Here is a 26,224-nt window from a genome sequence, read left to right on the forward strand (position 1 = left end):
GAGTCCCCGAAAGCTCCGGGCGATCCCTCGGAAGTTATACTTGGTAGATGTGCCATATTTGTCTCCATACTCCGGACCGAAAGGACATACGACCAACCACAGCCATTTGAACTTCCATCGCCATTAACGAACATATTCAACGAACGCATATTAGACATATCCGCAGAGAGGTATTTGTACTTTTTAGAGCTTTGTGAACTCTCTCTCAGACTAGCAGGTAAAGCTATTAGAGCGTCCCTTTTGTACAGTGAACTTATTTAATCGCATTTAACCTATGTATCCTAGCTTAGTTATATAAATAAATGCTTGTTTTGTTTTTAAACCTGTCTCCTGTCTCTGAAGGACACCTGCTGACTTACCGACGCACTCCCCACTCAAATTATTGCCCTCCTAGCCATCCGACAAGCTGAGAACGGGTTTTACCAACCTGGTGCAGAGTAAGTGGTCATTTGGGATGAGCCCAGTGGCCCACTGCTAATCTTACACATTCTAACATCTTAGGCAAGAACATCATAATTAACGGGTTTTACTATACTATTATAAAATGGCAAAAAAAGCTTACTTTGAGAGTAGAGACGAGTTTTATTTTATTTTTTTAAATTTCGAATGCTAATAACGAGTGAAATATTCATTAAGAGAGATGACACATGACCACTTTTATGTCTTCTCCCTGTCGACCTTTAATTAAGAACCAAAATTTAATAGTGTTAATGCCCCTTTATATGCAAGCTACAGTGCCACATTTCGTTTCTTAAACTTTACCCATTCTGAGATATGGTTTAATATCCCAGAACAGAAAATAAAGAAATTAAACAAATTAGATGCCAATACACACGCGTGAGCGAATTTTTCCACTTTAATTGACTTTTTTTCAGGGTGTCGGGAGGTCTCCAAACGTGTAGATTTGCAAAAAAAGCTTGGAAGGTCAAATTTGGCACGATTCCAATACTTTTCCCTTTTTTTATACATAACAAGTTGGGAAGTAAAAAGGGAGTCGGAGTCGGCGGATTATTTTAAGACTCCGACTTCGACTCGGACTCCGACTCCACAGTCCTGGAAAGGCCAAAAGATAAAAAGTAGTGATAAAGGTTAAATAGACCTTTTGTTATGGAAATATTGACCCTTAATTTTCCAACCTTCCTCACTTCTTTATTTTTGTCCTTTCTCTCCTTTCTCCGCATTTGGGTCTATAATCCTTTGAGTCCCAACTCCAGCTTTATTTAATATTCCTTCAGATTTGGCTATTTTGCGCCAAATTTGGCTACTCTTTTTTTTAGTTTGGCGTAAAAAAATATAGTTTTGCGCCGAATAGTGGACATCTCTACTTAACGGGCATTTTTACAATCTTCAAACCCTTCAAATAGGTCATTTATTATATTTATTTCTACCAACCTTAAGAAAACGTTGTCGTGTCTTCAATATTCTGAAAGAATTAATTTCGTACGAAATATTTTAAAACTAAAAGAATCGGTCAAAACTCTTTCGGAGGACGAATTTTGACCATATTTTCAGCGTCAAATAAAGACGCTGAAAATAGGAATGACGAAGAGGGCGGGTTGTAAAAAGCCGAAAATAGGCTTAACAGATTTAATTTTTTTTACTCTTTCCGCCCTGTAGGCATTAAGAGGGCCTCTTAAAGCAGACCCATTATGGGTTCGGCCAGGCACATAATGAGGCGACCGGGTGGTGAGGGGAGTATCCGAACAGACCACCCCCGAAAAATTCGTGGGGATTCTTTGACCCGCCCGGATTCGATCCCTGGTCTTCCAGAGCGGAAGGCCACCTCCTTGACCGCTCGGCCATCCGGCCGTCAACACGTTTAATTAAACAATACCAGGTTAGAAAAAAACTAATCTGGTAAAATTGTCAATCATCGCTTATTAATGTTATTAAACTTCTGTGTTACTGTTGGAATTAAGTTTACGGTACCAAGAAACCATAAACTTTTCCTGGGTTGTTTATTCATTCGACAAGAACCATAGTACGAGTACAGTAGTAACGTATAGTAGTTAACGAGAACAGCTGTCGCTGTTGCGTTGTCTGCGCGGTTGAAAATCGCAAGGTGTGACCACGGCTTTAAACGTGGAGTCGCTACAGCACTTTATGTAGTACATTCTAGTTCGTTGAATTTAACAGAGTTAAAAAAAAAAAGCAGGGCTGTGGAGTCGGAGTCGGAGTCGGAGTCGTGGAGTTTTGGTGTTTTAGCTGGAGTCGGATGGTAAGGAAAAGTCGGAGTCGGAGTCGGAGTTGGAGTCGGTAGATTTTTACGCGACTCTACAGCCCTGGCAGGGCTGTGGAGTCGGAGTCGGATTGGTAAGAAAAAGTCGGAGTCGGAGTCGGAGTTGGAGTCGGTAGATTTTTACGCGACTCCACAGCCCTGAAAAAAAGCCAAAAATATTATTTTTAAAATTTAATCTGTAAATGATAAATTATTTTATTCTTTATAATTACAGTATTTGTAATTTATATTTGTATCTCTATGATTACTTGAATAGATGGCAACGTTAATTTGAATAATATCGATAAGTAGCGTTCTCTTTCCGAACGCTACAAAACTATCTTCAAATAAGTTATTTTATTAATCTTAAACATAAATTAAAATTTTATTTTTTCTTTTATACCTTTATTAACCAATATTACTTATACTACGAAACATATAAAATATATAGAACTAAAACGTTACACTTAATCATTCAATAAAAATTATAAACTTCTCTTATTATATTATTTTTTTATTCATCACTCTTGATATTTAAAAAGTAAAATAAATACAAAATTAACGAAATTTATTAATACTGTATTTTAAATATTAAACGATATAAAATAACGTCATCTACCGGCCAAACATTACAAAGCATCAGTAGTAATTTCTATTTTTCCGACGAAAAGTATGAAATTTCCTCTAATTTCGCTATACTATTTAACAATTTACCATCGAAATTAAAAACTCAATCTTTTCTCCACACCAAAGATTACGATAATACGTATGTATCACGTGTTATTCAATAACGTTACCGATTTATTTGACGGGTCACATTTAGCAGACAGAGGACAAATTCACGAAAAGGACGAAACAACAGAAAATATTAGGTAGGTTTTTTGTCATAATTTAACGCGTTACGTTTATTTTCAGAAAAAAATGCCTTTATTGTGTCTTAATGAACGAGATAGTTGTAGTTTAACGGGACCGACACTAGTCGGCCTAACTGCAACCGACTGGTTAGTATATATATAACGAGCGGAGTATTTTAGTCTGGAAGCGTGTGTCACGGACACGTCTGAACATTGATCGCTAGCGAGGCGGATCTGCTCAGTTAGTGTCTACCCCAACACAAGGCTTTCATATACTTCTAGGCTCTCCCGTTGCCGCCTGTCGCACGGTCGAGAGCTGATCCGTCCTTCAAAATTCTCGTTCTCCGACTTCGGTCGGAAACGGGCTGGGTATATTCGGCGCTTTCTCCTGTAGTTACTACCTAAAATGGGGGGAGTAGCTAGCATTGGTTTCTGACGCTTCCATTTACTCTCCAGTTGGGGCACTGCTCTGTGCAGTCTGCCATATTTTTTTTCTTTTCTGTTTATTTCACTTAAGATTGTTCTTTTATACACAATCCACAATACAATATTAAGCATAATACGTACAATTCACTCTCCACGTACTAAATTAGTAAAGCTGATTCGATGTTTATACTGTTGTTTAATGCTTGTATTATGATAATGTTTACTTTAACTTGTAATTTTTTGGCAATTTTGTATATTGTCAATATGAAGTTCTAGTTAAAGTTGTATTTATTACAGTTTTTTCGTATCTAGAGGCCCTAAATTTATCTGACTGTATAATTAACTTCTATTAAGTACCATAAGCTCGAAGACCTTTAAGAAAAGAATTGTTTTGTTTATAAAAGTTTGTCATTGATTGTTAGCGATCGTACTATTTTTGATGTCCTGGACAGTTGATTTGAATCTATTGCATGTCATAAAATTAGTGTTACTTAAATTCATTCATTATTTATACATGGATTTAATTAAAATAACTTCAACACACTTCTAATGTGCTTTCTAAATTATGTTTCCTTAACTTGTAAGACTTTGTTAAGCTTAATTTGTTTAATCTGTGCCTGTTAGATATTTATTTCGATAAGTATAAAAGCTATCGAAATAAATTCCAAATAGAAGCTTACTATATCAAATAGAGCTTATTGCACCGTGGCGCAATAAGCTTTATTTGATAGAGTATGCTCATTGTTCCGTGCAGCAGTAACTTATTGCGTGTGATATAGCAGTGACATGCCAAGAGGGGAGCCAAGGGGACCTGGCACCCCAAAGTAAAAGGAAACTATACTATTTAACAATTCTCCACTAGTAAATTCTCCAAAAATTTTTTTCTTAATTAAAACTCATTTTTTACTTATGTTATTTGTAAGTATAACACAGACTGTAAATGTCAAACTAACAGTACATTGACATAAATATTATAATTACTGGAAATTATAAATTTTTGCTGAACTATGAATTATGATTGCCTACACTAAATCCATCTTGTTATTTCATTACAATTTGCGGAAAAAATAAATCTCTCTCTCCTCTGATTATTTGGATTTTAAAGCATTAATTTAACAAATTATCTGGTACTTAGAATTGAAGAGAAAATTCAGTTGAATAATTTACATACTGTATATAGAAAAATATTTTTAAAAATATGTTTTATCATTATGAAATCATTTGATACAATTAAATATTGCTTTAGAGTCATGCATACAAATGTTTATTAATCCATCCTTTCAATTTAAATTGAAATTAGTAATTCTCTTTCATTTAATTTTTACAAAACTAAATTGAAATGTCACTGATATTAATTTAAACTGTATCAAAAATCTTTATATATATTTTATCATCACTTAAAAACTGGGATAAATTTTCTCTTGTGATTGTCTTAAATGTCGTATTTAAATACTGTATTGTTGTATCAGTTATCCCTGTGTGGTATTTTATATCTCATATTCCAGAGATATAACCTCAATTTATGACATTGAGTTTATGAGAAATAGAACGGCTCGCTTTACGACGGATTTCCAGGAACCAGTTTAATTACGTCATAAAAGCAGGATCTATTCTGTTACAAGGAATAATTATCGTTAGTAAATTATTTTTCCAACCAAGAAAATTCTTCTCACACTTAAGATGATAATTCATCATAAAAATGGGTAATATATACTTTTTGAAATATATTTTAAAGATACTGAGAAAGGTCAATCTAAATGAATTGAGAAATTTTATTGTTATGAAATAAGACATGACGCCAAGCGTGAACAATTATATTTTTAAAAAAGTGTAAAGGATTTAAGTTATGGAAGTGTTAGCTTTGTATATTTTCTCTCTTCCATTCTTAACTGTAAATTTAAAAGTCATTGATTGACTTATTACTTAAGAAACATGTTTATATTGAATTAAATTATTTATAGGCTATATGTTGGTAGATTTGGTAATATTATTTTATAAATAATGAAAACCTAAAAGAAATTTATGTTGTTTGGTTATGAACAATATAATTTCTATATAAATATAAATTAACAGTATTAAATAATTTAGCCAGTCTTACTGTATACCAGCTTCATTTCTACTAAAGTAAATTAAAATTAATAGCATAATTTAATTTAAAAGAAATGAAGTTAGTAAGCAATAAAATTTTCTAACCTATTTTAATAAAATTCTTTATATCAAAAAATTTATTTCAGTTAATACATTTCGTTGTTTTAAACTTTGTGTTTTCATCATTATTATTAATAGAAGTTTACTCAATAACATTTCTAACACCTACGTTTTAAGTAAGTTTAAAAGGATCTATCCATGTACTAAATTTGTACTTAATTAAAATTATAAAGTTACTATAATTATAATTATAATTACTATAGTTATTGTTAAGCTTATAGGCCTATATAAAAATATAAATAAATATTTTCATTAAAAATTTCTTACACATTATTATTTGCTATGAATAATAATTGTTTAAAAATAATTAACATAGCTTAATGAGGAAAAAAATTCATTTAATTTCCTATCTCTGAATCACCAAGTAATGAGAATATTAAAAAACGAAATGAAATGTATTAAAATCTGTTAGCTAATAAATCGAATTTCTCATAACCCAAACGTAAATATTTGAAATGATACTTTATGACCAAAAAAAAAGTTATTTAAATGTATTTGTTACTACAATCTGTTAATTAAACATGTGATTTATTATTATTATTTTACACAATTCAAAAATACTTTTAAAAAGTAAAATCTTAATCATTAAAATATTAATTAAATCTAGTTCAATGATAAAGATTCTTTAATCCATTCTCACAATATATTATCTTAAAGGAATTAAAGACTCTTTAAATTAAATAGATTCTATTTGACTTAACTAAATCATATAAAATATAATTTATTACACTTAGAATTTAAAATGTGTTGTTAACAAAATAAATAATTTATGACCATTTTATTTACTGTATGTATTTTTGAAATTTTTATGCCCACTTCACATACATTTAATTCATTAATTTATTTACAAATAGACTCACTGTTAAATTTATTAATAACATAGTGTGTAAATTTATATAATACATGTAACGGTATATAGAGATTTCACAACTATGCCTTAGTAGCTTATTATTATGCTCAGCAAGATATTTTGTATGTTCTGATTGTTATATCCAATGTTGATTTTAAAATAATTAGTATGACTTACAAGTAATTAGTTCTTGTTTTTTGTAAGTGTTTAAATTCTATATATAATAGTAATTTTCTATAATTAAAAGTACAGTATACATAAGTTATTTTATCATTTTTATGAAAAAATGACTTATTAATTACACAACATGCAAATATATTATATGAATAAATATACATATAGGCATATGCACAAATATTACATATGAATTTCGTTCATTCTTATGTAATACATACTAACTATATTTTTAAAATATAGTGTATAAATTTTCTGCAGTTAATCATCATTTACTGGCAAGAATTTATTATTTTTTAAGTAATTTGAGCTGATTTTCGCCAACCTACGAAATATTTTCGTAACAACTATTATACACATATATTAAAAAATTAAACATAAGTATTTTTAAATTTAAGGGTGAATTATTTTATTGTATAACACAGTTAAAAATTAAAATATTTCATTAATCAATAGATTATTCCATACATTTTCGGATAAAACTAATCTAATTTATAGGAAGGGCGTTTTATCAATGAACTTCTTTATCATTGAATGTTTAAAGGCCATTTTACATGTCGCACTTAATCTCTGATCATCTAGGTTACTATTTAGTATCTATTTCTCCAATATTTTTCGAAATTAGCTTTAGATAAACTTTATTTAATTAAATATAAATCATAAGCAATTAATGCATTTCGTTCCTAGAATTTAGTTATTGATCCCTCTCTAATGCAGCGGATTTTTTTTGGCATTCAAGCAATTAGAGCAACTACTGCAACTGCATCAGCTACTGTAGCATAATTAAAATACAATGAAATAACAGAAAAAAATATAAAACTGTTGAAGCAATTTCTTAAGGTAAAAAATTAACATTAGTTTCACACAACTAAAATTAAATAGCTGCAACTTGTTTTCTTTATTATTTATAAATTACTAATCAAATATATGTAGCTTATAGTATATTTTTAATAATAATTATGTAAAATACATAATTTATAATTTATTAAATTAACTAGAAATTTGAAAACGCTATTGCACTTTTTTTTTTTTTTTTTAGAATTAGCGCAATAAATGCCAACAATTTTGACGTCACTTCCGTAGAAAGCACACGCGAATCGTGTGTTCGCGGCAAAAGGCGAGGAGTCGTAGATCAGCACTTTCAGTGTAGGAGGATGCCGCGACTCTCCAACGACAACAAATTCCTCGTTCACTGTGTGCTCGATTTATTCTGCATCGCAGTCAGTAAGTATCTTATTTAGAATATTTTTCCTTTAAATGTTAAAAAGGAAATTGTATGTTGACAGATAGTTTACCTAATTTTTCCCACATTGGCAAATGTTCTCGGAAAAAATAAGATAGGGAGTTAAATGTATTTTTTCTCCTGATCAGTAAATTTTAATTCTAATTTAGGAAAATCATTATTTAAAAACAAAATACGAGGTTTTTTAAAATTAATTAATGGCCTAAATATCTAATTTCTTATCATGAAAAATCGATAAGTATAAGTACATCATAGAGAAAGAACGGTGCTAATGTTGTTGGTGTTTGGATCCAACAATACCAAAAATAAAGTATTGCACGTGTATAGTGTGATTTAACAACTCTATAATACTATTAGTGACTAATAGTACTACTATAGTAAATAATAATAGAAGTGAAAAAATAATTACTGTTTAAATTTTTAAAATTGTAAGAATTACATAAGTGGCTATTGATTAAATGAAAGTTTTTATATAACTAAAGCTGCAATAAATATATGGTTTATATAACTGATATTGACTTATACTTGTTCACTTTTTAATAATTCCTGGTTTCTTAATAAATTCTGAATTTATAATGTATTCTATAAAATATAAACTAAATTTCATCAATAAAAGTCTTAAAATTGCATTAATATCAGTAAATTTATTAACAAAAATTTATATAAAATTGAATTAATGATTTTATCTGTTAGAGAAGAGAAAAGAGATATTTTGTCATGCTTCATGTTAGAAAGGAAATTAAACTTTAAAATGGGAATCTGACAAATAACATCTGAGCTATATAATCAGATTACAAGATCATTTGTCTGAGTACTATGTTATCAAGGAAAAGTTTATTAAGACAATTTCCCATCCCTATCTGAATTCACATACTACATTGGAATTTTTGTGGACTGTTCTATTATTAAAATTATTTTATTACAAAAATTATTGTTGATTTAAATTTTGTAGTAATTTATCAGTTTATAAAACTGAGATCCTGCTTTTTGTTTTAATATAATAGCCATGCTTATGATTACTAACATAATATCAAATTATTTTTATAATTTTATTAAGTATTTCAGTTATTTTATCAATATTTATTTTTCATTGTAATTTGTTTGTAATAATACATTTCCATATTTTTAAATATGGAAATGTATTATAAAAACAGATTCAACATTTTACTTTGAAAAATGTTTTAAAACATTTGTTTTAAAACATTTTTCAAAGTAAAACAAACTAAAATGTTTTAAAACATTTTACTTTGAATCTTGTCTGAGTTAATATTATTAGTTGTTATTTATAATGAAAATTTAGATACAGTACATGTGTTGATCAGTTGCATTAAAAATAAATTTTTCCACAAATTTAATTTCAATTAAATTACAAATACGTCACACTAACCTTCTGTAGCTTTCCAGTTACCACTTAAAATGTAACACAAACATTTTCGACCCACTTCTAGGGTCTTCCTGAGGTGTTCTATGGTGAGGAAGGAATTTCTATACCTGAGAAAGACCCTAGAAGTGGGTCAAAAATGTTTGTGTTACATTTTAAGTAGTAACTGCAAAGCTATACAAGGTTAGTACAATGTATTTGTAATTATTGCTCTGTTTATTAGATGGATTTGATTCAATTAAATTCATTATGATTTATAAAAAAATTGATTATTTTTAGATATATATATAAAGTTCTCAGTTTTTTCATCTACATCTCCAAAAATAGCAGAGAAGTGTATGTGTTTAAGGAAACAAATTTTTCTTGATTAAAAATATAAAATCTTTTTAAATTGGTATCACTGATTACTATTTTTTAATTTTAGAACATTCATAGTTACTTGTTATATTTTTAATATTAAACTATTTTTCCCTCCTTCTTCATAACAGCTGAACAAACTTAAAATGTAAAAGTAAATAATGTTGGAAAATACAACTTTCAGACAAAAAGATAGATTATTTGCTAATATAATTGTTAAATGAAACATTAGTTACTGTGTAAATAACTATTGTTAGTAATAATGTTATTTTAATTATTACTTTTTCTATTAAAGTCTATCTTTAAAGTTTTTACTATTAAATATAAATATACAGTCAACAGCATATATAAAAATCAAACTGTTTATTTTCTGGTCTATTGCACTTATTTATCTTATAAACTTATTGATCCCAAAAGAATTTACAACATAAGTAAAACTATAAGTAAAACAATTGATGAAATAGTCATCATATATGTTTAAACAGAATAATGTTTTATTAAACATTTTGTTTCAAGTTTTTCCAGGATGTATCATTTATAATCAATGTACATCATGTGAAAAAATGAAAATAAATATAAAAGTTGAAATACAAAATAAGTTTTAAAACTGAAAATTCTTTAATTGTTTTGGAACTGTAATTGTTCATTTATATACTTTGATATTCATTTGGTTATTTTATTCAAAACAAAATGTCTTGAAAATGTTGTTTAAAAAAATATCTAATGTTTATTTTGCATACATTAGTTGATATTCTGCATTGTTCTTATAAAAATTATTTTTTTCATACTTGATATACAATGATAGCTTTTTTCATTTTTATTAGAAACAATATAAATTTTTATATTTTCATTTTGGTTTATCAGTTTTTTCCCCTCTCAGTTATGGATATCACAATAAAACACAAATTATCAATATAATCTTTCCAAAATATATTTTGAAATGTCTGTGATTTTGTGTGTTAATTCAGAAATAATTATAAGAATATAGGTAGGAAGTAATTTAGCTTTTTAATGATTATTGTATAATTATAAATGAATTTTCTAAAATTAAAAGATAGTTTTGGAAGGAAATGTAATATTTGGAAAGAAATTCAAGAATAGGAAATGTTTTTTACTTATATAAAGAATTATATTTTGGATTTCAAATTCGTAATTTCACAGTAACAAATATTTTTGAATATTCATCAAAAGAATGGAAGGCCTTATAGAAATAATTAATAAGGTTGGCATCTTTTTACATCATCTGATTCCGAGCTTAAAGTAAAGCAAAGAAAATAATAGTATTTAACTGCATAATTATTATTGCATGACCCAAAATGTATTGCAGTTAATACCATAAAATTAATTTTTATGACAGTATAATATATTGGATTGAGTCATAAACAAGTTCATGGATAGATGTAAATGACTGTCAAGTTCTTGCCAGATGATGTGTTCTTTCAACTAAGTTTTATTAGTGGATATTAGCAAATAGTTACTAAATGTAAATTTTAACACTAAAGTGTCAATAATGTAATAAAATATTGTTTTGAATTCATTTAAAATGAAATATTTGAAATTACACATATGCCATATTACTAGATTTAAACTCTCACATGATAATGTTACAGAAACAGCAAAAAAGATTTGTATTGCCTAAGGCAGTGGAGTAATTTCAGGCAGAGCAATTCAAAAGTGGTTTACAAAATTCTGTTCTGATGATTTGTCTTTAAAAGATAATGACCAGGATGATTCTCAGACTTTGATGATGACATTTTAAAGGTCCTGATTGAACAGATTCCATGACAAATAACAAGGGAGTTAGCAGAGAAGCTGCACATATTCCAGTCAACCATAAATTGCCACCTCCAAAAACTAGGGAAAGTGAGCAAGCTGGAAGTTTGGGTTCTGCATAACCTCAGTGAACAGAATAAGGCCAACAAAACGTCAATAGCTGCTACCTTCTTTTCTTGGCATAAAGGGGAATCTTTTTTGGCTAAAATTGTTACAGACAATGAAAAGTGAATCACACATGAAAATATCATTGAAAACATTGCCGTAACTAGAGCAGTAACTAGACCCTGGGGGGCACAGAAATGACTTGGACCAAGTTTTGGGGTGTAATTACAGAAGCTCGCACCGGGCACATAAAAGGCTAGTTACAGTGCTGATTGAAAAAAGACAATGGGTTGACAAAGATAATTAGCCTCAACTGCACTCCAAACCCACTATGCATGGAAGAAAAATTTTGTTGTGTATGATGGAATTATCAAGGAATTATCCAGTTTGAGTTGTTGCCATGCAATGAAACTGTTACTATAAATGTATATGTTCAACAGTTAGAACAGCTTCAGCTAAAACTTCAAGAAAAGAGTCTTGCACTTGTTAACAGAAAAAAATCACCTTATTGCATGACAATGCAAGGTTGCACACAGCAAAGATTATAAAAGAAAAAATTTTGGAATGTGGCTGGTCTGTTTTGCCTCATCCACAATATCACTGGACTTGGCACCAACAGATTTTCATCTTTTCCAGGCAATGCAGAATGCTTTACAAGGCAACACTTCTAAAATGATGACCAGGTTCAGGAGTTTTGATTCAAAACTACCAGAATTTTATGCAAGGGGAATTGGCAGGTTGCCCAAAAAGATGGCAAGAAGTCATCAATACTGACTGTGAATATGTATTAGATTAAAGTCTATTGTTGTACGTTTTATTGTCAAATAAATTTCAGTTTAGAAAACCAAACTTATTTATGACTCAACCCAATACATAACATAAATACCATATTTGCATGCATTTAAGCCTCAATGACATATTTATATACCCTGCAGAAAATTTCTAGAACAAAAATTAAACTCATAACACACCCATTTTATATCTCTGAATTTTTGGGAATAGCCATTGCTCCAAAAGATTAAGTTTATGATTGCAATTTAAAATTAGTGTATAAACAGCTCCAGTGCATAACCTGCACCTCCTTTAAAATTGCCTTTTAAATAAAATATATGCATGAAAATATGTTAATTGTATACTTTTCATCAGATTAAACCTAAATATCAAATAAAATTAATTTAAAATTTAGATTTTGCTGTTTTATTTTATTTTTTGTAACACTTGTAATGTTAACAAAATAATTTGTTCATGCTGTTTATCTTTGCAAAAAAATATTTTAAAAATTTAAATTTTAAGTGAATAAAAAGTTGTTCATTTTACATAATTTTAGACATCCTGAACTAAAATATTGAGGGTACATGATTTTAGAATTTATTTTAGTAATCATGATAACAAGCAATAGCAATACTTAAACCTTTATTTAATCTAACCAAGTTAAAGAATGTTCATTGATAATTTACAATAATAATACAATTTTTATAGTACTCAATGATTCTTCTTCATTTTATTTTATTTTTCTACTAGCTGCCACTCACTAACATAAAAAACAATATGGGGTCATTCAAATATGACACTAATTTTAAGTCTTTTTGAATACCTACACCAGTGTTTCTCAATTTCTAACAAATCGTCGCCCCCTTCAATAAAACCGTTACATAGNTTTTTTTTTTTTTTTTTTTTTTTTTTTGCTGACTCCAAGTTTGGAGTTGATATTTTCAGCTTGCCAACCCCAACACTAACTCCTTAGAATATTATATATATTATCCACCATTTCATCACTGAGATATACTATACTTCATTAGACTAATTTATTACTTAACAATGTACTGCTGGTCTAATGATAATTAGATGATTACAGCTATGGTAGTTTACTTTATCCAAAACACAAAAAAATTACAAAAATTTACATGCCCTATACATTTAAATACTGTCCAGATCAAAATTTTATGTTTATCCAATCCTAAGATATAATAGGAAAATAGATACAAACACACAAAACTGGAGAGGGAGTTTAAATTTGACTGATTAACATACTTTCCCTTACATACAGTATATTATAACCAGGAAGTTAAAAATAAGTATGAAATATAGTCAGTTAAGGAGTTGGAGTTAGCAAATTTTTTTGCTGACACTGACTCTCCAGTCCTGACTATATAATAATGAAATAATTCAAATCATTCTGTAATTTATTTTTCATCATTAACAGCATATAATTGTCTTTTATAATTGTTTTGTTATCTTCTGAAATATTTTACAAGACATTTATTATTACAGTATTTGAAAATTACAAATAAAATAAGGCTGAAAAAAAATTCTAATAAAAAAAAAATAATAAAATATTTTATATTACAATGAGGAATCCAAAAATGTAACAAAAAGTAGGGGTTGTTTTACAGATACAATGGGATAAAAACAACAACTGTTTATACTTCTTGAGTGATTGAACATGCCTATTGGAATTTAGAGGGCAAAAACAAAAAAGCAGTGTATGCACCAAAAAGCAACAAAGCAATTAACACTGAACAAATGTAATAATTGTTTTTCTTGTGGCAAGCAACTGTCTTCTGATCACATGCACACTCACTCTCTTACTCACTCACAGACACATTAATGTACTGTACATCCACAACCTTANATTAGAGAGGTTGAGGCGCACGTTTTAAACGTGTACGTGTGACGTTCGGCGCCGCTTTCCCGTAAGCCTAAAAGTTTGACGATGGTGTTTGGAATGTCGAGCGTGATTCCACCGACTATCCAAACACCATTGTCAAACTTTTAGGCTTACGGGAAAGCGGCGCCGAACGTCACACGTACACGTTTAAAACGTGCGCCTCAACCTCTCTATTAATGTACATCCACAACCTTACATACATATTCAAACATATGTCAGCTCTTGGGTTAGATGGAGTGAAACAATTTATATGTACTAATATTAATTTTAAAAAATTTTTAATTACAAAAATACAATGTTCCATGCAACTTTGTCATGTCTATCATGACATGACAAAGTTGTATGGTGTCCCTAGTTAAATTTCAGTTATTTTATTATTTTGAGTTTTCTGAGTATATAATCTTTATTAAAAATTCACTGATGGCATGTATTTAGTGTGCAATTAAGAAATTATTTTTGTCACCAATAGAAAAAACCTGAAACTGCATGTGACACATATACACATGGTCCTACTGTATTGTTAACTTGAGTATGACTGGAACATATTCTTGGAAATAACAAATTTTCTTATTGGCTGTACAAATTGACAGTCTGGCAGAAGACAGAAGTATGAATTATTTTATCTTTTTTTTGCCAATGTTACTGGATGGCACAAGCTGACAGTTATGGCTGTTGAAATTGGATTTGGCAGTTTTAGTTTGTATCTAACCTAATGGTACTGATTTTGTTATAAAATATATTTCATTTCATAATATTTTTTAATTTTTTTAATGCATTGATATAAAACTAATATTTTTTGAAAAACTATAAAATATTTAATTTGAATAACATTTATCAGAATAAATAACAAATGTAACTTACCTATGGTACTGTTGACATGGCACATGGATCTTTACCATAAGGATCTGCCATACAGGCATTGATAACTTATTCATGGAGTTGTCAAAAGCTTTCACAAATTTAATCCAAACTTTTGGCATTTGTAACCTATAATGAAACACAATATAAGTTCTGGAGCTTGTAGGAGTAGAGTATATACATAAGTCAATTTTGAAACCATCAACTTTAGAAATATTTATGATTACTACTATACTTTTAGCTGAAACTCATATGTTATCTTAGAAAACAATTTCTGCTAGCCATTACAAAATTTTGTTCAATTAAGAGCAACATATAATTGAACTAAATTTTTTCTAACTTTTTTTTAAAAAGGTAAGTTTTTAATTATTTTCATCTTTTATGTAAATTAATATTTTAATAATAAAATTGCCCGTTTTAATTGTGTTTTTATGGCTTATATTCTTTCAAGCTCCATCTTTTTCAATGCTTAAGTTAAGAAAGAAATTTTAAGTGAAATACATTTGATGAAAGGATAATGAAAAAATTAAATACTATTATAATTATCAGTAAGTACAGTACTAAAAAGAATACATAATATAAAAATTAAGACAATTCAAAAATTTTCTGCTTTTCAAAGTTTTCCTGAATTCATCTGTTATGTGTAATCCAATATAGCAAATAATGATAGATTTTTCCTCGCTGAAAATAAATGTCTTTTTTAACAGCTTTAATTTACAAAGTACTTTTTGCTGAAGACATATTAAAAGTATCTTTGGAGTAATTCTGCTTAATGTTTTATATACATTGGAAAAAATTCAGTTAAATAATTTTCAACAATATTTTTGAAGATTCATAAATATCTATCTTCAGAAACAATTTTAGCTCATATTTTCAACTCTTTTTCTCAACTGTAGTTTCTCAGCATTGTCTGACATTTTGTCTATATTTCAAGTCTTGAAATAGTTATTATGCATTATGTTAGTAAGATGATGTCTTATTTTGCAACTTTTTTCAGTTTTTCATAATACTACTTTATTCTATTATGGATTTTTTTCTTAGATGTGAGTTGTGAAGGGAATCAAAATTGATATAATAGTTTTTTAAGTTCTTGCAAATCAAATTCTAGTACTTGCATAAATTGTGTCAATAATGATGTAAAAATATTTAGTTTTAAAATGATCAGCTTTTAAGTTTAGATGTATTAGGACAGGTTTCATCAGAACATTCATAATCAATGTATACACTACACTATCTGGAACCTGTAACTGATGGGTGACACATATATATTGTATATTGCTGTTGAACATTTTTGAACAATCTCTATGCTCTTCTTCAGGTCAACTGGAATTCCCTGGAAGGAGTGTATTTTATTTGTTGGGATCAAGTGTCATTTCGACAAACTGGGTCCTTTCTGACATGCACGGTCGTGCGGTGGAGGGGAAAGTTGCGGGTTGGCATCCAACAGTAATTGCCAGGCCAGAGATAGTCAGCTCCTCCTTCCAGTTAATGCTTGTGGTTACCCAGCCGGCGTTGTAGATAGCCGTGGCCTCTAACCATCTTAAGGCTGTTATACACGTTACGGAAATCCTCAAAGGATGTACTTAACAGACGAAAAAAAATCGGATATAACTGGCTGGATCGAACATAGTAATTTACAAAACTTATTAAAATATTTCCCAACGTATAAAAAATTATTTTTATTTAAAGGTGGATAGATAGAAAAAAAAATCATGGTTAATCCTCAAAGGATTTCCGTAATGTGTATAACAGCCTTTAGATACTCCTGGTGGGGTGTATCGACTATAACGGTAGCTTTTTTGAATCATGCCTCGACCTCTGGATCCGATGCATACGTGGCCAGGGCTGTGGTGAGCCTTCCATGTCAGATATCTGCCTGGTGTTCACGCAGATGGGTATTCAAGGAACATTTAGTCAAACTGATGTATAATAAGTCTTCATTCTGTCTGTTGTCCCTGATTGGGATAGAATAGACTCTGGGGAGTCTGGTGCGATTGGGAGGGATACAGAAAATCGTGGAACATCTTCTGTATGCTAACCATATCCCATATTCTCTGGCTATCTTCTTATGTACTGTCTTAAGGTATGGGTTGAATGTTATAAGGGCTCATGCCGAATCGTCTTGCTGGAGGTCAGCATCATTATTTGCGGTCGGGGTGTGTTTCAGGCGTTGGTATCGTTCTACTAAGTGACGTTCAGGAACCTGTGCATGGTTGCTATCCTCCAGATGCAGGCTAATTCAGTTGCCAGGGCCTGCTTGGTGGATGAGTGTGAGAACGCCCTTTCTACTAGAGCTCTAAAGGCAGCTGTATTGTACGGGAATGGGGGTCACAAGAATTAGCTGGTATGTATGTGAGGGTGGCTGAGGGTTTGTGGTATACAGATGTGTAGTGTGGTTCCAGATAGTGTAGTATAGATTTAACCCCAGTACTTAGAATAGTGATCTTTATTTAATCAATGTATATTTTTTTACATAGACATAGTCATAGTTATTTAAATTTTGGAATTTCAATCTCATCAACTATTTCATTAGTTCAGTCAAGCTACTTCCAATTCAGCTGACTACAATAGAAATTATTAAATGTTTAGAGAAGTACCAAACTCCATATAAAGCTTTAGCATAACTTAACAAGTATTTTTTCTGAAATATCATTCTACATCAATAATGAAAAAACAAAATTCACATTGGGTTTCTTATACCGTTATATTTATTGACAAGACTATGTCTTGTTTATAAAATCGTACTGCCCGATGTTCTTACCAGCATAGAGGTATGAAGGAATACATGTCGAGAGTTGATATTTGGCAGAGAGTATTAGGTACCCAAATCATTTGCGCATAAAAAATCCAGACTCGTAGGTAGTCAGGGGACCGAGAATCGAGTCAAAATAAAATACAAAATGGCGACCCTCTTCTACAAACAGGCAAAACAGCCACCTCACCACACCGAAGTCTGGTAGGGGAGAGTACCATGCACAGTCATTCTAAGAAGTGAATGCAGTTTCTTCTATGTTAAATAAAATTTGTAATCTAATTTTGTAAATTTGGGAGTGCTTCAAATATGTCATTAAAACAAGGTTTTATGTCATTACAAGTAGGTTTTTTAATATTATCTAGTATAGTAAAATTGTAGGAATGATAAAAATTTGATGTTATATTAGGATTGTCATTACATTCGATGATGTTATAATCGGGTTAAACTGTATATTGTTTGTGCAAAATAAAAAAAAAAATTTAAGGCGATATAATAGCCACAATTATTTTTTCAAAAACGGGAACTTTTCGTTACGCATTGACAAAAATTCAACCAGGGCCTGCACGGCACGCAACGGAGAGAAATTTTGAAATTAGATAGGTTAATTTCATCGAAGATGTATCGTGGACGATCTCTTGGTCATAGCCTGTGAAGTTTGAACGCAATATCAAAGAAGATAGGAGAATGAGAACGAGACCTGCCTTGAGTATCAGTGATTGTGTCTCCAAGACATAGTCTTGTCCAAATACGGTTTTTGTCATTTTACTTGTTTCAAAGTTTAAAATTTCAGCTTGTTACTAAATTCTAAGATCTTGAAGGAACTTCTAGGAACTGTTAATGAAGAGCTTAAACATATTCTGCAAATTATGTTTCAGAAAAAGACTTCAATAACATACCTCATCTGCAGGGTGAACTAGAAAAAAGTACAGTATTTTAATTTCCTACATATAACCTTCAAAAATTGCTATAACAAGTACATAACTTGTACCTGTTATTAAATTAATTTTGAAATACAGGTAACTCATGGGTTATATGCAGCAAATTATCATAATTTAATCTTTGGAAAACACCAAAAAATAATTTTTTATACAAGATGTGATGTGTAATTGTTACCAAGCAATAGATTCCATTTGTGCAATACACAATAAATAAAAATAGCCAATGAGTTAGTAGATGATATTTTTGTTTCAAGCCATCTTATTATAGTCATATTTTCACTATTATCTTGATTTTGCCCACATTTTTTATCTAATTCTAGAGTTGTCATTTTTTGAGAGTGCACAGTTAATTCTTCAGTTGTAGTTCTAATTTAAAGTCAATGAAATATATTAAATTTCTCATCAACATGATGTAATACAATTGATATTTTGTTTGATATCACTTATGTCTTCAGTACAGTCAAGAAATTATTGAGTAATAATTTGCATGCTTCATTTTATTTTATTTTAAGTTTATGTATTTGACCATTTCTATCAGTTCATTTTGAATATTTTTTTTCCTAGTTAATGATTGCAAAGATGTACAATTCACTATAAATGATTTCATAGAAAATGATTAAGCTTTATTGTAAACTTGATTAGGTTTAAAAAGTTACCAGTTTTTCTCTTAAAGTTTCTTTATTTCCCCTGATACCAAACTAAGTGTAGCTAGATATTGAATGATAAACTAGATACTTCTTCAATATCAGATTAGCAGTCTTTGCAAGATGGAATCTCAGAATCAGAATCTTCTGGCATTTCAGCCTACTTTCAAATTCCAACCAAAAGAAAAATTCTGATCATACTTTGAATAACTACTAGGGTTCTTCCAATTATTGCAACTGATATGAAAATGTTAAAACACTTGAAGTTGATAACAGATGATAAGCAAAACAATAAATTCAATTTTTCTTCTGAAGTACACAATAAATCAGTATCCATTTTATTTTTCTTTGTTGCTGAGAACTTAGTGAAATGAAAACAATAACTGTTTTCATCATCTACTAGATAAATTACCTTTTTTCTTTGGTTCCAGAAGAAGAGAAAATTCTATCCTTGTCTTTTATTGAATAATTCTACTTGGAGGATCATAGGTAATTTGTTTGTGATACCTGGTACTGTAACTGAATCCATGTTACAGAACGATCCGTTTTCAATAATACAGAATTTATAGAAATGAAATCTTTGATCTCTATTTTCAACAGGTTTAACCTGCTAATGATAGAGAAGGGAGAATAAATCAAATCTTTTTCTTGTATCATTTTTTCAAGTATTTCAGAATCATTACCCTCTTATTTCTGAGTCTTTTCCTCGCATAACCTGAATTTCTTTCCCACTTCTTATTGTTCTTATTATTATCAATTTCAGTCGTCATTTTTTCTAAAACGATAGTTTTTCATAGTTCTCAAAATTAAAATTCCTCACTACCGTTTATTAGACTTTTCACGAAGGGTTGAAGTCCCTGTAGATTTCGTCTTCAGAAGAAGAAGAGGCAAGTCCGGCGACGAAGGTGGTTTCCATTCGCTGACCGGATGTTGTATTCTAAGACAGTTCTCGTACACAGGAAACGATGTCCAGTGAATGCAGATCGGAATTTTCGAAGTTCCTCTCAACGAAGGTCTAGAACTTTCGGAGGATACATCAGCAAAGAACGAAGATGGAATCTTGCGGGAAACACCCCAGCGAGGGACATAGCCTTGCCGGACGCCATTGCAAAGAACGAAATGTCCTTGTGGACTAGGTTTAAATATCTTTTGGTCTCGCAAATCGTCACTTTATTGGTTATTAATCTTTTTCGGTTTCAGATTGGTCTTTCTCTGTTACCATTGGACCTGATCGGTCCCCGAGAAAGAAGAATGTTTATTAATGAATTCGTCTTTTGTTTGGTGTTGAACGAACCTTGTAACTTAACTAACATTTTCTTTTTATGTCTTTTTGAGGTTTAGTAATTCAGTTTGAGGCTATTTAACAGGTTAATTTTGATTAGTTTAAGGTATTCTCATAACGTGTTTGAATTGTCTGCTATTTTAAAACCTACTTCAGGAGCAACGAATTATCTTAACAACCAAATTACACAACCGATATTACCTTCTTACAAGTAGTAAATAAACCTCCGTAGGTCAGTTTAAAGTATTAAAATACCAACATAGGAATGTAATATGACTTTTTCCTTGCTTTTTATACTTAATTTAAACGTAGTTATTCAGATTTCTACGTTGTAGTGTATAACAATTGAAAATTGCTTGTCTATCATCTCTGAAAATCATAAAAATCTATTATATTATTGTAAGAAAATTTAACTTGTAAAACTTAAGCAAAATATGTTAAAAAGGAACCTTACTTTCCTACATTCTAGCTGTACAATAGGTCCTTGTATAGGCGTGACTCAACCGTATACGCTTGTCATTGGCTTGAATTTTCGAAGTAAACACCAGAATACTCATAAATGAACATAATTAGCTTCTTACATGAGGCATATGAAAACCAAAATTACTCTGTAGTAAACTTAAAGATTACAGTATATTCCAAGACCGATTTACACATAAAGTAAGCAAGCTATAGTAGAAGTCCTCTATTATTTGCTGCAACGATTTCTTATGTTATAACTAAGGGCCACAACGAGTAAGTTCAGTCCTGAATATATCAAATGGCTTCTGTATGAAGAATATCTTCTACAGCATACTTAATCTAACAGTTGTTAGGGGATGTTCCATAAATTACGTCCGCATTGAAAGGATGGGAGGGGAATTACGACAAGTCCGAACAAGAGAAGGGGAGGGGTTGAGCTTCAGTGGACGTCCTTTTAATTCATTAAATTTTATACAATTTATCCATTTTATTATATTTATTTTGAAATTTCCTGTATGTTTTGTTTCTACTTATAGTATCTATCATTCGTAAAGTGATAAAAGTTTTAAGGGGGTCGAGTTTTGGACGTCTGAAGAGGGAAGGGATTACAGAAACAGGGACACGAGGGAGAGGGGGAAATAAAAATTTCAAGATAATTTCGAATGTAATTTGTGGACAGCCCCTTAAGAGTAAAAGATAAATAAAGAGGATAGGTGGTCTTCGAAATAATACAGTAGATGTGGAAAACAGATAAATTTAATGGAGTAAATGGAGTATAAATGCACAAACAAAGCGTGGGAGGTCGTAATCATAACATGATATATCTGATTAGAGTTTGCAATTAACAAAAACCAATCATTAATATCGTAAAAAGTTACTAGACATACTTTCATGCATTTTTTTCAGTATTAAAAAGTTTTATAAAAGCATTATTTATATGATGAAGTGATACGTTATTAGTCATTACACGAACATTTACATTACTATGAGCTGTTAATGCGGCCTCGACATTACTATAGCCCATATAAAGTAGCTTTTGCATTGCGTTAGGCCATATAACGTTGAATTTACATTACAATAGGCCACGTAACGGAGAATTTACATAAGTACGTGTCATAAAACACAGCATAGGTGCTAACTGTGCTTCGGTTGCGTAACTTTTTTAAATATTCAAATATGTATATATATGAACTTATAGATAATTTACTAATCATTTTATTATTTTACGACTCTTAAATCATATACGAAATGAATTCTTATCGTTTCTGTCACTGTTCGCGTCATTTGTTTGTAAGTTGAAAGCTTGCCGACTTGATATAGGATACGGTTTAAATTTTTGCAGTTGTTCGGGTGGTACCAATAGAGAATTGAACATCCCTGTGTTAAAATTTGTTAACACTGCGGGAGTGAAATGATCTCCCATGCTGTTTAGACCGACAAAGAAAAATCCCTCCTTCGACTGCCGGTGTTTCTTTCGTGGATTAAATTGTAATGAAGCAATCCCCTATTTTAACAAAAATATACTGTAAGCTTTTTGTTAAAATACTGTAACTTCGTTATATTTTTGCACGTTGTAGCCTATAATGTGATTTAAACGAATTTATCTAGTTTGTATCATTTTAGTAGTCTCTAAACGTTGAAATATAGTAAAAATATGCTGTAAAATTTTAATTACTAAACATAATTTATAGCTTATCTCATGCAGATTTAAATAAAATATTGATAAAATTGAGTTCGTAATAACAGTTATCTGTGATTTACAGGGACTGAGCGTAATGCAGGAGTAAAAGAACTTTCGATGTCTAGGCAAAACTTCGACCCTCCAAAAAATATCAATAATTTTAATTTTTTATATTTAGTTTCGGAGGTCTCCTGGAGATGTGGATGTTACTACTTTCACATTGTTTAAAATACACGTTCAAAATTTTATTTATTTATATATGAATTATCAAATCGGCATAAGATCCATCTCAGATGTACAGAAAGTAGAGTAAACAATTGCCTTGGGCAATTGCTTATTCTATATCGAGGAATAAGCAATTGCTTTAGGCAATTGTTTACTCTATATCGTGGAATAAGCAATTGCTTTAGGCAATTGTTTATTCCCTGTACGCCTAAATACGGCTCTAGCTGTGAGAGAAAAACAAATGGACTGGGCTCATTTACAAATTATGAGACTTCTTTCTGAAATACATAAAACTACACGAATAAAATAAATAAAAGAAATATTATTTCACTTTTGTATAAAAGTCTAAATTTTAGGTCTAATTTTGAGTTGCCGGACATAGAAGTCAAAATTAAGGAACCGCTGGCCAAAGTTTTCGAATAGAAAAGATACAGCTGATTAGAGGGCCTGCTGACTTATCTGATATTTTATTCCTATAACATAAAAGAGGCTCCTCACTTCCATCAAATATATTTAAAACCATACGGTCCTGAACTGTCCTCAATTATATACCTCATGTATAAATTCGATCCTGGATTATTCCATAAGTAATTTATATTAGATTTTATTATCAATCTTATAATTTTCCATTAAGAATTTCCGGTCATCACAGTTTGAAACTTCTAACCCATCTTTCTGCTGTTTATACAAAAAGTACATTATTCCACACCAGTTGATAAATCAATGACAAAAGGTAAATGAAGGGAAAACTGATAAGCACTTAACATCATATCGCATTATAGTTACCGCATCATTAACATTAGGAAGAAATTTAAGATATCGTATTTTAAATTGGTGTCTACTTGACCAAAGAAATTGTAACATTTAGTACCGTCAGAGTATCGCGATAAATGTAGCAATAATAGGCTGAAACAACCAAACTCTTTATAAGGTTTTCGTTTTAATGTTTGTTATATTATAGTATTTCATTTATATAACTACAGACGTATATCTTACGTAAGAGTTTATCACACCGAGTGACCCAATCTAACACATTTTAAAAATCTTTAAATTGTGTACAGAAGAGAAATACAGAATATTTAAAATGTGTTAGATTGGTCACTCGGTGTGATAAACTCTTACGTAAGATAACGTCTGTAGTTATATAAATGAAATACCGGTACTATATAATATAATAGAAGGGTTAGAAGTACAAAATCTAATAATCTTTGCTGTTATTTTTTGCCCGAGTAACGCCGGGCTCATCTATTAGTTTATGGTAAAGTTATTTCTAGTAACAAATTATAATAATCTGTACGTTTTAAAGTGCATTTTATGAATAAAGAATCGTTCTACCTATTTCATTTGTTCAAAAGGCCTGTTCTACACCCATGCAAGCGCTCGACAGGCTTGGTTTTCTATATTCGTAAAATCCGATAAATTATATGCGATCTGAACGTTGTAGATATTGTTGTACATTTTGTACTAGCAAAAGCTGCTATGTACAGTACTTTCCATTTTCACCTCACACCCTTTAACCCCGTCTCTTCCCCCATGTCCGACTTTGACTTGTAGCCTTTCAGTGTGCATGTCATTTACGGACATTATGATTAAATGTGTTATTCGGAATTATTCATTAAAGAATTATCCAGTTGGCACCGCAAGATTAACGAACTTCTATTTTATATTGAGTTATTTAGAATGCAGTCAACGGCGTAACTGAAGGAGTTATATGTAGGCGCGTGCCTTGAACGCGACCTTGGAGGCGCCAAAGTGAGCCCATAGAACTTTGTATTTAACGTCAAATCAGGGCGCCAGGTATATGGTTTGCCTCGGGCGCCAAATCTGTTCGGCACGGCCCTGAATGCAGTATTAATGATGAGTAATTGCAACCAAAGTGATGAAATGAGGCCCTAGCGACTTAAATATAGGGCACCCTCTAAAACGGTAAAAATTCATTTTATTTACACAATACTGTGTAAATAAAATGAATAATTTAACAAATATAAAGATTTTTCATCAACTGAAGAAGAAGCTCAGTATAAAAGTAAAATTTTCGGGGCCGACTGTGCCCGTGCCAACAACCTGGGCCGTAAAATAAGTAAAATTGTTTCGTAAACACTATAAAATGCAATTAATCGAACACTGGGCATCCTTTTATTTGTTCATTTAGTTGATACACATTGTTTACACGTTTCGGGCTTTATGTTGCCCCTTTTAGTCAATTTTAAAAAAAAATGTTCATAATTACTACATATTAAATCGATAAAAAGGACATAATTTAAGAACATACATTCAAATATTTATCTCTCGGAACCGATTGTAATTGATATGTATAAACTGGTACACATTATTATTTTCAACTGTTTGTTTGGAAAAAATTATACTAAAATTATAACACGCTACTATATATGCAAATCAGTGTTTCGAATGGCTTACCTGCTGTAACACTTTCAGGACGATTTGGTTGATGTTCTTTCATATCCGCCTAAAGGTGATTATGCATGGATACAAATATTTTTTTTTCTTCTCCATTCTGTCATTTTTTTGTAGAATTTACAATAAATAAAGACATAACAATAAGTATGTTAGACTTGAAATAACATACCTCTTGTACGCTTTTAAAAACGTTAAAAACTTGTAAATTAATAAAACGTTTTTTTATAAACGTCAAAAATATACATATGGTTTTCTTATGTTTTTGAACAAAGGGTTCTTCTTCATCTTCTTCTTCGTTTATATGAAGAAACAAAGGTTATCTCTTTTCATGCATGGACTTTTATAGCACCTCTTCACTTATATCCCACAATCTCGTGCTAATTTACATATCCACGTTAAGTGAAATGACCAAACTATAACTAAATATTTAAACATTGCATGGTATTAAAAATTCTTCAGTATTAAAAGTACAAAGCTAGTACAAATTAAAATTGTAATAATAAAAACCAATGTAAAAGTGACCATAAATATATTTAAATTAGTCATAAACAAACCAACGAGAAAGATCTGAGAAAATGAATTAAAAAAAATAATAAAATAATGGTTACTTTTTAATAGTGAAGATTTTTAATACTGAAGTACGCAGGCTTTACTTTTATTTGTCTATCTTCATTAATTATAAAGGCATACTTAAGTTTTGACGG

At 30.3% G+C, this 26,224-nt stretch overlaps 1 protein-coding gene and 1 long non-coding RNA gene across 5 annotated transcripts; one reads left to right on the forward strand and one right to left on the reverse strand.

The window, feature by feature from the left end:
• The first annotated feature begins 2,853 nt into the window (after positions 1–2,853).
• Positions 2,854–15,522, forward strand: LOC111622526. Of its 3 annotated transcripts, none has more exons than XM_023364930.1 (3): positions 2,854–3,090; positions 7,770–7,954; positions 14,727–15,522. In XM_023364930.1, exons 1-3 carry the CDS (start codon positions 2,987–2,989, stop codon positions 14,735–14,737), a joined length of 300 nt encoding a protein of 99 aa, XP_023220698.1. In that variant the 5' UTR covers positions 2,854–2,986; the 3' UTR covers positions 14,738–15,522. The 3 variants fall into 3 exon arrangements, with proteins under 3 accessions (XP_023220698.1, XP_023220697.1, XP_023220699.1); XM_023364929.1 differs by lacking the exon at positions 14,727–15,522 and adding an exon at positions 11,322–11,373; XM_023364931.1 differs by lacking the exons at positions 2,854–3,090; positions 14,727–15,522 and adding exons at positions 4,898–5,201; positions 11,322–11,373.
• Positions 15,523–20,782: 5,260 nt separating this feature from the next.
• Positions 20,783–25,829, reverse strand: LOC111622501. Of its 2 annotated transcripts, none has more exons than XR_002756281.1 (5): positions 25,690–25,829; positions 25,521–25,617; positions 25,375–25,444; positions 21,189–21,286; positions 20,783–21,103 (listed from the first exon to the last, which is right to left on the reverse strand). It is a non-coding gene; the product is annotated as an uncharacterized LOC111622501 (long non-coding RNA). The 2 variants fall into 2 exon arrangements; XR_002756282.1 differs by having other exon boundaries at positions 20,783–21,120.
• Positions 25,830–26,224: the final 395 nt, after the last annotated feature.

The sequence above is a fragment of the Centruroides sculpturatus genome, unplaced genomic scaffold (genome assembly GCF_000671375.1).
Source record: "Centruroides sculpturatus isolate CEXI.00-Female unplaced genomic scaffold, Cexi_2.0 scaffold291, whole genome shotgun sequence".
NCBI classification, from domain to species: Eukaryota; Metazoa; Arthropoda; class Arachnida; order Scorpiones; family Buthidae; genus Centruroides; species Centruroides sculpturatus.

Coding starts and splice junctions, on each gene's coding strand:
- LOC111622526 (XM_023364929.1), top strand. CDS start 2,987: ATGTATCACGTGTTATTCAATAACGTTACCGATTTATTTGACGGGTCA. Junction 3,091..7,769: donor GAAACAACAGAAAATATTAG/GTAGGTTTTTTG, acceptor TTTTTTTTTTAG/AATTAGCGCAATAAATGCCA. Junction 7,955..11,321: donor TTTATTCTGCATCGCAGTCA/GTAAGTATCTTA, acceptor ATAATGTTACAG/AAACAGCAAAAAAGATTTGT.